Genomic DNA, 12,231 nt, shown 5'->3' with positions numbered 1-12,231 from the left:
TGTTTTTGTGACATCATAATCTCTGCGTATGTCCCCTGTCTGCAGAGCTGGAGGCTGCTGGTGGTGGATTCCTGTGGTAGGGCCCATGGTGGGTGGCGCAGTGGGAGCAGGTGTTTACCTTATCTTCATTGAGCTGCACCACCCTGAACCTGAAAAACAAGAGGAGAACAATGTCCAGGACAAATATGAGATCGTAACTATGACTTAATACTAAAAAAAAACAGGTGTTAGCATGAAAACTGAAATCTATTTCTACTATAAAAAAAATATCTGAGTATATTTACAGTGAATAGTTGCATGAAGCATGTACGTGAATGGAACATTTTATAGTCATTTATTTATATACACATGAATATTTTATGAAGCCTTTAAAGTCTCTTTTTTTAAAAAGTCTATACGACTTCAGGTATCAGGGTTTATCTTCCAGGGGCTCTTTTATATATCAAATTTGACTAAAATAATATATCAACTATACAAAAAATATATTCTCTTTAGTATCATAATAATAAAACCTTATATAAAGTGTTTTTTCTGCATTAATCAGTAGCTATGCAGTATTTTTAATCTCCTATTTCCTAACTGGGACCATCTTCTCCTGTTAGAAACATTTGCCAAGTTTCTGAACAATATTGTTTTTTTATGTGCTTCTGTCAAACAAGTGGGCATTAAATATACAGCATGTATTTGAAAACTGCTGAAAGGTAGCAATTTATGATATGTTTAGGTAGTGGCATTAATTGGTATCGTGGAGTGTCTTCGCTCTGTGTCACACCATCCTTTGCGTGCATGTAAAAATGTACGATTGCTGCATCTTGCTGTTGTCGTTTTGTTTTTTTAACGTGTATATGTAGAAAGTCGAGCCTTAAAATGACGATACTGGTATAAGTTTATATTTTCATTTATGTATGCTCGCATAAACTTTTCTTCTCTGCAAAGAATGTAGCACATGTCACTGAATTCCTTCATGTTCTTTGTAGCGGTAGTGTCACTGTATCACAGGCAGTATGCAAACACTGACTGTAACTGTTTACATTAAAACCTTCTCGCAGCTAATGTGGGAAATGTGTAATAAAGGCTGAAAATTCCCTCCAAAGCACACAATCATTGAGCCTCTTGATTCAGATTAGTTTGTGATATTTTGAGATTATCTTATCTGCACTATTTACTCTTGATACGTATTTGTTTAAGACATGATTTGAAATGTCCAATTTTGCCCGATCTTGCAGCCTTGAAGAATCTAATTTACATCTTCATATACTCTAAAACAGGGGTGTCAAACATAAGGCCCGGGGGCCAGAATCAGCCCAGCAAGCAAAGAAAGGCGACAGGTTTCATTTTCACTACATAAGATCAACGCGGGCTGCATGTGGCCCACCATGTATAATGCGTTTGACATGCCTCATCTATACGTGAATCACTGCTTAGATGGACTGAGCCATATGTGCAGTAAAGAAAAAAGCCAGACAAACAAACAAATAAATTAAACCAATCACATCACCTGTTTGGTCTTCATAAGGCTGTTTTTCGGCATAACATGACGTTAAACACAGCCTTGAAGATTGGATCACTCAGAGTAGGCACTGCTGTCAGAAAACAGGAAGCATATAATCTCTGCTAATGCGTGGATGCTGATATTGGCTGTCAGTTGAAGAAAAATAGCCGTTCTCACATAATTACTATGCTGAGTGTCATTTTACAGCAATGCAGTGGTTTAGTGATATAAAAGCACTCAAAGCACTTAAAAGTTGTTTGTTTTGTGAAACAGGAAATAATGATGACATAATCTCTGATGTTTGTCTGTGCACCATGCATGAACTGGTCCATTAAACGCTGCACTGTTAACTGTATGTATGTAACTGTTCATTAGTGAGATTATATTTCATTGTTTATTTTTCTAATACTTCTATGTTAGAGCTGTTTGAAATCACATGTACTTGTAATGTGTGACACATTTTCTTCTTTAACACGTGTCACTGTATCAATGTAGTAAACTGATAAGCAGCATTTAAAACGAATCAGTGAAGACAGGTTGTGAAGCTTAAACAGCTTCATGAAGAATGGATGCAAAGTGTTCATGCGACATCATGTATTAAACAAACCTCAGTTTTAAATATAGCTGCTGTTCAGAACAGGTATAGAGAGTGTTTAATAGTAAGGTTAATATACCAAACACCTTACCTTACAATATAATATGCATTGAGGCTGCTGTTGTTCTGATTTGTGCCATATAAATAAAACTACATTTATTTATTTGCTTACTTTTCCTCAAAGCAATGAGCAAACCCAAAACTTTTTTTTTTACTAATATCAGACAGAAAGACAACAGATACAAAGACACCAAAATATAAGCCTGATACCACTGCACACACAATAATATGATTCATTGTTAATATAAAAGTACTGAATCAAGCAAATGTTAAAATTTATTTTGAAAGAGATATTACGTAGAGTTTTTAATAAAAAAGACAAACAAAATACAAATACACTTCTTTATAACGCAGAGATTATAAACAGAAATCAGAAGTGAAGACTGTGTACGCATTAAAAGGAAGAAAACAAAAACAGTAGCTTAAAACTGAAGAAAATATGATTCAGACGCTATACTATTTTGTTAATACCCAATATTACTAAATGAAAACAAATGCCTGCGGTTTTATTTTTTACCCACTCTGTGGGACGTTAAGAAAATTTTGTGTGCAGTATTGATCCACTGTGTGCCCTGGGTACACAGAGTGTTTAAACATGGGTTTAAGCAATGCGGTAATAGTCCACATCTAATCCATGTCATGTCTTTAGCCAATAACACATAGTTCTATAAAAGCTACATAAAAAGTACATATTCTGTACCTCTACCCTGGTACCTGGAAAGGGTCTCGATTGAGGATCCAAGGTCACTTCCAGCACATCGTACCACATCCCCTGCCTATCATACCTCTGCTCTTTCACAATGTACACGATCCAGCCCCCAGCCAATCAGGATAAGAATAAATCCCCCTTATCCACGAACCATTGCTCCTGGTGTCCCCTCTCTTTCTCTTTAGAGTTCGGTAAAATAATCTGATTTCAATCCTCAGGACAGAAATGAGGCTTCCTTAAAAACAGCTCCTACATCTGCAGACAAAAGGCTCTCACCTTTAAAATCCACAGCACGCGCTGAAGATTTTCTAAGCGTGGCCAAAAGGACCTACCAAGCTGACGGCATGTTTGTGGTCAAAGTCTTGTGGTGTTTGCTTTTAATCTATCACCTCAGTGAGGGAAAGAAAATCAAAGGAATCAGAGCAGGTAAGTGAAATATCATGCTTTGCCTTCGCTTCTGTGATTTATGCACAGATTGATTGATGCTATCAAAATCTTTAACAAGCTAAATTTAACTATAGTTCATGCTGTGAATTCATGCTGAGGAAAGTGTTTGCAATGAGACTCACACCGAAACTAGCCAATCTGTACACCGCAGAAGTATACACATAATTTCCCAAAGTATCTCTTTCTAAAGACAATCTTTAAAACAATCTTTACTGTTTATTTAGCCTCACAGTAGATACTTATAAAGATGTGGTTCCACAGAGTAGTATTTTGCCTAAAAAGCAAAAGCTCCCCGATTTGGTCCCAGGAGGAGACACAAATGGATCACAGAGGGGGCCGACATAGAAACACAGATAAATTAGACATGTGGAGCTACCTGTCATGGCTACCCCGTGTACATCAGGAAGCAGCTGAAAGCAAATTCATGTCTTGTAAAGTGAAATTTTAACCAAGTTTCAGTCCAGCTGCTTCAGGCTGTATGTTTATTTTTACTAATTCATATGAACAATTACATTTAAAAGTTACATTAAGATTCCACAGATGAGCAACAAGTAAGCGGAGAAACAAACAGTGTGTGTGTGTGTGTGTGTGTGTGTTTCCCTTGTTCCCTTACAGTGAAGAGTCACTTCAAATCGGTATAAAGCTGTTCTGAGCTTTCACGTTTATCCTGTGATAAAACATTTTTCATGCAATCGGTCCTTTCAAGATTGCCAGTGCCCCCAGTGTCTGGGGGAAAAACAGGCCACCAAATGATTTGATGAATATAAAAATATGAATCACGTTTTTTTAACATCTATGGGAGATTTTACAAAGCTGTTAGCCTTTTCTCCACCACGTGGATATCTGGGTGAATGGCGTTCATCCAGAGAGAGACTTAAAAACTGAAACAGCGGTCAGATCTTGTTAAGTTGAACTTGTTGTTTTGAACTTTTCAATACTTTTTAAAATAAAATTAAATATTTAGCATCTTAAAACCCAGCCTTTTTTCTACAAAATCTCAACTATTTGAAAGTTCGTAAAGGATGCGTTCACACCTTACTGATGATTGTTATTATTTTTAAAAAGTCCTACAACGAAATCATTAAAACGTGCGCAAAAAGGAAAAGTTACTGGAGATTTTAACTCAGATCAGATTTCCTTGTATTATTGTAGGGTGTTTACCTCACAATACAAAGCTACTTGAGGTAACTGTTGTTGTGATTTGGCGCTACATAAATAAATATAAATAAATAAATAAATAAATAAATAAATCATATTCCTTTAGGTTTGCCATTATTTTCTCCATCTCAGTCTTTAGTGCCGGTGTTTTTACTGGGTCTTTAAATGTGGGCTTATGACAGACTTCAAGCCCCATTTAGAAATATGTTTTTTTTAATTATGCGCTGTGATAGATACCATGACTGATTTGCAAAGTAAACACAGTTCTTGTACAAATTTCTGGGTTAGGGTTTGTTTGTGTTCTGTTACTAATGAGTCAGACTGTTTTCACTGATCGTGTCGATAAACAGTCACTGAAGAGACACACCAAAGCAAATGATGATAAATGATGGCTGGATGTTCTTTTACTTTTCTTGCTAAGACGATTTGGGCTTCACATCAGGAACCAGAACTTGTATGAAGGCAGCTGCATTGCTGGGTGTTTACAGGCGCCTTGGTTTTTGGCATTATTGGCTGTGGTTTTAAACATGTTGAGGGAGGAGGAGTTTACGTAACAAATGATAGAAGAGTCTGGCAGAGATTCATCCGATGGGACTTGTTGTGAAGTGATGTCTGTGAGCAGATGCCAGCGAGGTCTGTATGACCTGGACTCACAGCAAAGGGCTTCTGATTGGGCGTTAGTTAGTCTCCAGTCCAATGGAGCCTCAGCAGGAACTGACTGTCCTAATTTCTCCACGTTTACTCACTCAAATACTTACATTAATGCATCAAAACACACTCTGTGTTATCAAATTGACGCATTTCCATTCATCATTTGTAATTATTCTGTAAGCATAACCATCGTGTTCTGTAAAGTACTCGTTTCTAACAGACAATCCATCCGTTATTTGATTTCTGAGGTGCAGTGGGGACAGAGCAGAGGGATGTCCTGAGGGAGAAAGAGCTATATGTCAGCAGTTCAGTCTTTAGGCTGTTTTTAGGAGGTGAGGACACCTGCACGCTGGACCCTCTGCAGCTGCACACTCTCACCTCCTGTGGCTTCAACAGCAGTAATCCCCTCATCATCATCACTCATGGGTGGTCGGTAAGGTCAACTCCCTTTTCTCTCTTTACGCTTCGCTGACTTAAGCCACTGGATACTAAACATGGAACTTGACTACAGGGAGGGAAACGTCTTCAAAAGGCTGAAACATGTTGAAAAAACACACCATGAGGTAGACACGTGGATCTGCACTGAAATGTAATTAAATTTTGGATCGGATCATGTCAGCCACAATAGCAGTTAGTTCCCAGACCACACCCGTCACAACTCAAGATTACTAAAGTTTTGGTAGAGATTTATACGTACATTATCCATCATTCAACCTTTTTTTTTGCTTATCCAGTTCAGGGCTGTTGGGGGGGGGGGCTATCCCAGTGGTCAAAAGGAGAGAGGAGGGGCACATCTTGAATAGGTCGCCAGCCTCTTGCAGGGCTAACACAGAGAAACGTACATTAAAAAGGGGTGGGGTGCTAGTGCCATGACTCTCTTGACCCCACTGAACTTTGACTGCCCTTTTCTCTTTGGAGTATGGAACATTTTGATCTCGGTTACACAACTATAAAGCTGTCTCTATAACAGTGAAAATATTTGTCCACAAACAGACTTAAGAACACCTGCCAAAATACATAAAAACTCCTTGCTGAAATTCCCATTCACAAGGTAAAAACAATCTGTATCATATTTATCTGTCAGCGAGATTTCAACACCAAGCTGAAGTTGGTGAATGCTGCAGGAGAGGTGGAGGATGGCAGATAAAAGGAAGCTGTTACATTCTTGTGCACATGCAGGTCACCTAGTCCTAAACTGCAAAACAGGAAGCAAGCCTTGGCTGAGGTTGAACCCTCTTAGTCGCCCTGTAGTTTGTTATGCCTCCCCGTATGAGGTAGCCTGATTTTATTTGGAGTGAAACCATATAGTATATGTTTCACAGTCATGGTATAAAAGCAAAATTTCAAGTTTGATTTTCAATTTAAAGATTTATTTTTTTTTAGAAAATAACCTAAAATTCTGACTTATGGATGGCAAAACATGTTTTTTCTGTGGCAGAAACAAACTTCCATAGTCTGAGAATAGGGTCCCAGATGTCAGACAATCAGTTTGACAAAGGGAGGACAGGAGACACTGAGGATTAGCTGGAGATTAGAGACGCATGGGGAACAAGACACAGGTGAGCGTAATTAACACAGGTGGTGACAATAAAACACTGAATCATAAGTGATATAGAAATGAAAACAGAAAAGGAACAACAATCACCTTTACAGTGAAACATGAAAGATAAATACGGAACATGAATGAACTCATTCAATGAGACAACATTTTGAAGACACGGGAAAAACAAAGAAAAATTTAGCTTCAGACTAAAGGCAGCTGGAACTGGAGAAGCATAAGAGACAGTGAAGGATGACACATGTGAAGACACGAGGACATGAACGAGACAGAGGGGACACAGACTGGGAGATGGATGATCTGATATCCTCGTGTTGGTGTTGTTCCCAGACCATCATGAAAATGTTGTTCCAGGTTCAACATTGCAAGTGACCAATCACATTGTTGTGACGTTATTCCTTTGCGCGCCAAGCCATTCGTGCATTTATGAAATTCCAATGTTGCAAGGACAATATCAATTCTGCTTACTGTTTATTAAAGGGTTACGGTTAGGGTCAGGGTCCGTTGATCGGCGGACAGAGGCGGTTTTACGCAGCTTAAGTACAGTTTTTTGTTTTACGCCGGTTTTTCCCGAAGTCGCAAAAGTATGACGTCACAACATTCTGATTGGTCACTTGCAATGTTGATCCTGGAACAACATTTAGTATGATGATCTGGGAACAACACCAACACGAGGATATCAGATCAACCCTGGGGAATACTGGTGAAGAATAACAAACAGAAGCAAAACACAAAACAGAACTCACTAATTTCACAAGAACTACAAATCACTAAAAAAGAAACTTGTGACAAGTGCTCAAAAATAAGAACCAGAATTCAAAAATACCATGAGAATTAAGACTCCATAAAAGCCAACAAACACTAGCTCAGCAAATGAGAACCAAACAGAAACCCCAATCCCACATACTAAGAATTCAAAAAGGAAAATAAGAATGAAAAAACCCTCCATAAACACAAAGATGATGCCAACATATGATGGGTGGGAAAAAGTGAAAAACCAACAGTTTGTAATGGTTCATGAGGAAAAATCCTTTAGTTAAGTAACAGAGTCACTGCAGTTTCTCTCATTTTTGCCAAACTGAACTATGCACAGGACTGTACTGTGCACAGCACATATTAACACTTTAAAAGTAAGCAGCTGTTTTTTTAATGCTTAGTTTTGCTGTTGTGAAGGTGGATGGCATAATGGAGAGCTGGGTGATGAGGTTAGCCACGGCTGTGAGGACAAACCTGATAGATGCAAATGTGGTGCTTACAGACTGGCTGTCGCTGGCTCAGCAGCACTATCCAATCGCAGTACAGAAAACCCGCACTGTTGGAAAAGACATAGCTCACCTACTGCAGACACTTCAGGTGAGAATAAACTCCTCCACTGATCTTTATGATGTCAGTGGACTGAAAGGTGATACATTTTCATTCCATAGTCAAATCTATACGTTTCAGCAATCATGCATGTCTTTAATCGCCTACAGGAGCACTACAAGTACCCACTTAGAAATGCTCATTTGATTGGCTACAGCCTCGGTGCTCACATCTCTGGATTTGCTGGGAGCTTTCTGACAGGTCCGGAGAAGATTGGAAGAATTACTGGTGAGATTTTTAGTCCTTTCATAGCTAAATTTAATAAATAGCAATTTATTCATTTAATATTTTAAAGCCACCCAATGCTTGTGTATATCATGTGTGTTCAGGACTCGATCCAGCCGGTCCGCTGTTTGAAGGCATGTCTCCCACGGACAGACTGTCTCCTGATGATGCTGAATTTGTGGATGCCATCCACACTTTCACCCACGAGCGTATGGGCCTCAGTGTGGGAATTAAGCAAGCTGTGGCCCATTATGACTTTTACCCGAATGGAGGAGATTTCCAACCAGGGTGTGACCTGCAAAACATTTACGAGCACATATCCCAGTACGGGATCCTCGGTAAGATAAATCTGTAACAGCACATTAAAAATTGCGACCACTAGAAATAACCATGATTGTTTTATAGTATAGTATTTCTGGGCAGCATGAAATAAGCAGCTCTGTGATGCCTCTTAGAGGCTGCAGTGTTTTATGGTCTGTAAGTGTGGAATAGAACAACAGAACATCCTGCTGTCTGTTTGCCGCTGAAGACTGGCAACAAGCTGCCTGGTCTGATGAGTCTCAATATCTGCTCTGACATTCAGATATAAACAGCATGGATCGATCCTGCCTTGAATTCACGGTTCAAACTGCTGCTTTTAGTGATGTAATCATGTGGGGGATATTTTCTTGCCTCTTTTAGTACCAACTAAGGGTCAGCCTACCTGAGTATTGTCCATCCCTTTATGATCACAGTGCACCCAGCAACTGTGCGATGATATCATGTCAGCATGAACCGAATGTTTCCAGCACCTTGTTGAATCCAGCATCCAACCCTAGCCAGATGTATCTAATGAAGTGGCCACTTTAAACATTGTATTGAAACTTAAATATTACAAACATTTTTCTGAACAAACAGTCTTTTACAAATTTAGACCATATTTATCAGGAATACCAAAGCTATTATATTTGTTTATTTATTTAATGTCTGCATTGATGAGTCCACATAAAGTAGGCATTCATTCCCTGTTTGAAAAGGCATTCAAGTTTCTGGTTCCTCTGGTTTAAATCCAAGCTCCAATCAGAGCAGTATGTTCTCTGCTTAAAGGCTTTCTGGTTTCCTTCTTTGCACGCTCTATCATAACATTTTTTCTTCTTAATTGGCCTTGCCACCTCAGAACACTGGTTTAGAAGCCACGTCTAGGATGCCGATTCATCTTCTGCTTGTTGACAGTTTCTTCTTCTGTGTTTAGGCAGATGTATTTAATTTCATGCAGTCTAACAGAAGTGGCTGTGGGATTTATGCTGCCTCTCAATCCTAAACACATCCTCACAATATGACAGCGAGAACCACATTAAAGCATCTGTCATCCTCAGGAGTTAATTAGCAACATGTGCCGTGCTTTTTCTCTGTCCATCCGTCTGAGCTGAGCTGCCTTCAGGCTACAAGCTGCTGCTCAGAGAAACGGCCTTCAGAGCAGAGCCGTGTCAGACATAATGAGTCACTTATAGGAGATGTGACAGAAGCAAGAGCTGATAGATGCCACCATTTGATAATGAATTCGATCCACAAATAATGGTCAGGCTTCGTGGTTTAGCTCTTCCACAATCCGTTGAAAGTCAGATCAAAGTCGTTTTGGAGAAGCAGGTTTAAAAATTTCACCACATTTTTATTTTTCTCTTAGGCTTTGAGCAAACAGTGAAATGTGCCCATGAGCGCTCTGTCCATCTCTTCATCGACTCTCTGCTCAATAAAGACAAGCAGAGCATGGCCTACAGGTGCAGCGACAACAGCGCCTTTGACAAGGGCGTCTGTCTGGACTGCCGGAAGAATCGCTGCAACACACTCGGCTATGATATCAAGAAAGTTCGCACGGGCACCAGCAAGAGGCTCTACCTGAAAACACGGTCTCGGATGCCTTACAAACGTATGGTTTGTCATTTTGACCTAACAGCCGTGTAAAAGTCATAACTGACCAACAGGATACACTTATATGTCCCATTAAAGACTTAATATATATAAATAGCTTTTGCGTGTGTTATTAAGGCAAAATAAATCAGTTTGATGACATGATTACACAAAAATAAGGAGGCCAAATTTTATTTAAGTTAAAGCGGAGTGGCAGTAGATTTGAAAGGATTCGGTGCATCTGTCATCATGGCATAAAATCTCATCCCAAGAAGATTTCTAGTCGTTATTTGTTATTCAAATAAACCTACGACAAGAGCTAGACTTTTTACAGCTTCATTTCTTTTGAGAATGAAAAAATGAGAAATTACAAACCACTAATTTCATTTGTAATTTAGATCTTTAGTAGGAAAGGGTGGCTTTTAGATTGGTGCCATCAACTGGGCTGGAAACCACAAAGCTTTGGTGTTTTAGTGGAACTTGCAGACATGAAAACATAAATATCAGAGATGGTGTTATGCTTTATTGTAGCTATGTTTGGATTTTGAAACTTTGCACTTTGATGGCCTCATTTTCCTGGTTTTCTGCCTTGATTGAACTCCATTAGCTCCATAAGCCTAGGATAAACAAATTAGATTTTAGTAGTTAAAAGTGAAAGATCAGGGCCACTTTGGCCTCATAAAACATTTTTTCTTTGTCTAAATCAAAAAAATTACAGAGCAGTTTTTGCCAATTTTTCACACTATCGAATAAAAACTTACATCTAAATCTGTTTAGACAGTCCACATCCACCAGTAAATGAATCCAGTCCTCTGTTTGACTGGTAGGAATACAAAATCAGCCATTATCTACACAAAATCTGTTCCTGTTTCAATGTTTTATTATCCTATATGTTAGACTGATAAAATGTAAAGCTAACAAGAAAAACTGAAAACTGTGTCGGGGGTTTCTCTGTAACCGTGTCCTCTTCTTCTTCTGTTTCTGGCTTCCACCCTTCAGTCTATCATTACCAGTTCAGGGTCCAGTTCATCAATCAGACAGAGAAGGTTGAGCCCTCTCTTACGATCTCCCTCACAGGAACCAAAGAAGAGAGTGGAGCTGTGGACATCACCTTGTGAGTACTATACCAACACCAACCCCCCATCGGGTTTAAATCAGAACACATGAGCACTCTTTGACACATGCAATATGCAGCTGGGCTCTCAGCTCTACAAAGCAAGTTAAGGAGAGCAGCTGACACACATGGAAACAACTGAAGCCTTTGCATGAAAGAGCACTATAAATGGCAATGATGGGATGAATAATTTAAACAAGACAATATTCCCTGACAACTGTGTTATCTTTCATATTCTGTGTATCAAAGCGTCTCAGGCTAAACAGTGCTAGCAGAGGAAATCTCATCTGCTGTCCCGCTCTAGTCTGAGCCGCCACAACAGCCTTTTGCAGGGTGATTAACTCTCATCTAACTTTGTCTCTCTCGATTTCTGTTTTAAAAATCTCCACCAGCAATGAAAAGATTTCAGGTAACAAAACCTTCACCTTCCTGATCACCCTGGACAGAGACTTGGGGGAACTGATGTTGCTCAATATACGCTGGGAGGCATCTCCTCTGTGGGAAAATGTGTGGGACAAGGTGCAGACCATCATTCCTTGGAGAACTTGGGAAAGAAAAAGACTCCTGAATGTGGGCAAAGTCAGCGTCAAAGCGGGCGAAACACAGAGGAGGTACATGTGTTTCTTACGAGCTAGCAGCATAAAACCAAAAGTTTTTCTTGATTGCTGTAAATTTTCTTGTTTTAACCAAAGTTTCTTTAGCAGACAGCAAAAAAACAGGAATTGTTCCGTCTTTAATTGTTTATCTATTGCTTTGGTGTAGAATGAATGGGGGAGGTTATTATCAACAAACTGTAAAACATATAAATATATAATTAAATCAAAACCTTTATGCCTTCCATATTTTCTAAAGAAATCCAGCAGGCCGGATTGGAGTCTTAGCTGTGCCAATTCTGCCCCCCAGCCTCATGTTTGACACCCCTAAATTAAGGGCTTAAATGATGGAGAGCACAAATAATTATACAGCTTTTCAT

At 39.2% G+C, this 12,231-nt stretch overlaps 2 protein-coding genes across 3 annotated transcripts in view; both read left to right on the top strand.

The window, feature by feature from the left end:
- Positions 1-1,093, top strand: part of aqp9b (aquaporin 9b) — a 13,674-nt gene extending 12,581 nt beyond the window's left edge. Inside the window, exon 6 of the mRNA XM_005741634.1 lies at positions 46-1,093. Coding sequence (XP_005741691.1) covers positions 46-208 — 163 coding nt within the window. The 3' untranslated portion in view covers positions 209-1,093. The remainder of the gene's footprint in view (positions 1-45) is intronic.
- A 2,107-nt stretch (positions 1,094-3,200) lies between these two features.
- Positions 3,201-12,231, top strand: part of lipca (lipase, hepatic a) — a 17,334-nt gene continuing 8,303 nt past the window's right edge. The window contains exons 1-8 of one of the 2 annotated variants that reach the window (XM_005741633.1): positions 3,201-3,282; positions 5,367-5,545; positions 7,844-8,023; positions 8,143-8,260; positions 8,362-8,595; positions 9,921-10,163; positions 11,144-11,258; positions 11,651-11,869. In XM_005741633.1, coding sequence (XP_005741690.1) covers positions 3,201-3,282; positions 5,367-5,545; positions 7,844-8,023; positions 8,143-8,260; positions 8,362-8,595; positions 9,921-10,163; positions 11,144-11,258; positions 11,651-11,869 — 1,370 coding nt within the window. Of the gene's footprint in view, positions 3,283-5,360; positions 5,546-7,843; positions 8,024-8,142; positions 8,261-8,361; positions 8,596-9,920; positions 10,164-11,143; positions 11,259-11,650; positions 11,870-12,231 lie in introns of both variants that reach the window. The other variant, XM_013913009.1, reaches the window with a different exon arrangement.

Source organism: Pundamilia nyererei, unplaced genomic scaffold (genome assembly GCF_000239375.1).
Source record: "Pundamilia nyererei isolate P.nyererei 1_Seehausen unplaced genomic scaffold, PunNye1.0 scaffold00112, whole genome shotgun sequence".
NCBI lineage: Eukaryota > Metazoa > Chordata > Actinopteri > Cichliformes > Cichlidae > Pundamilia > Pundamilia nyererei.
The sequence above is the reverse complement of the archived record's forward strand: the minus strand, read 5'-3'. Positions and strand labels throughout refer to the sequence as shown.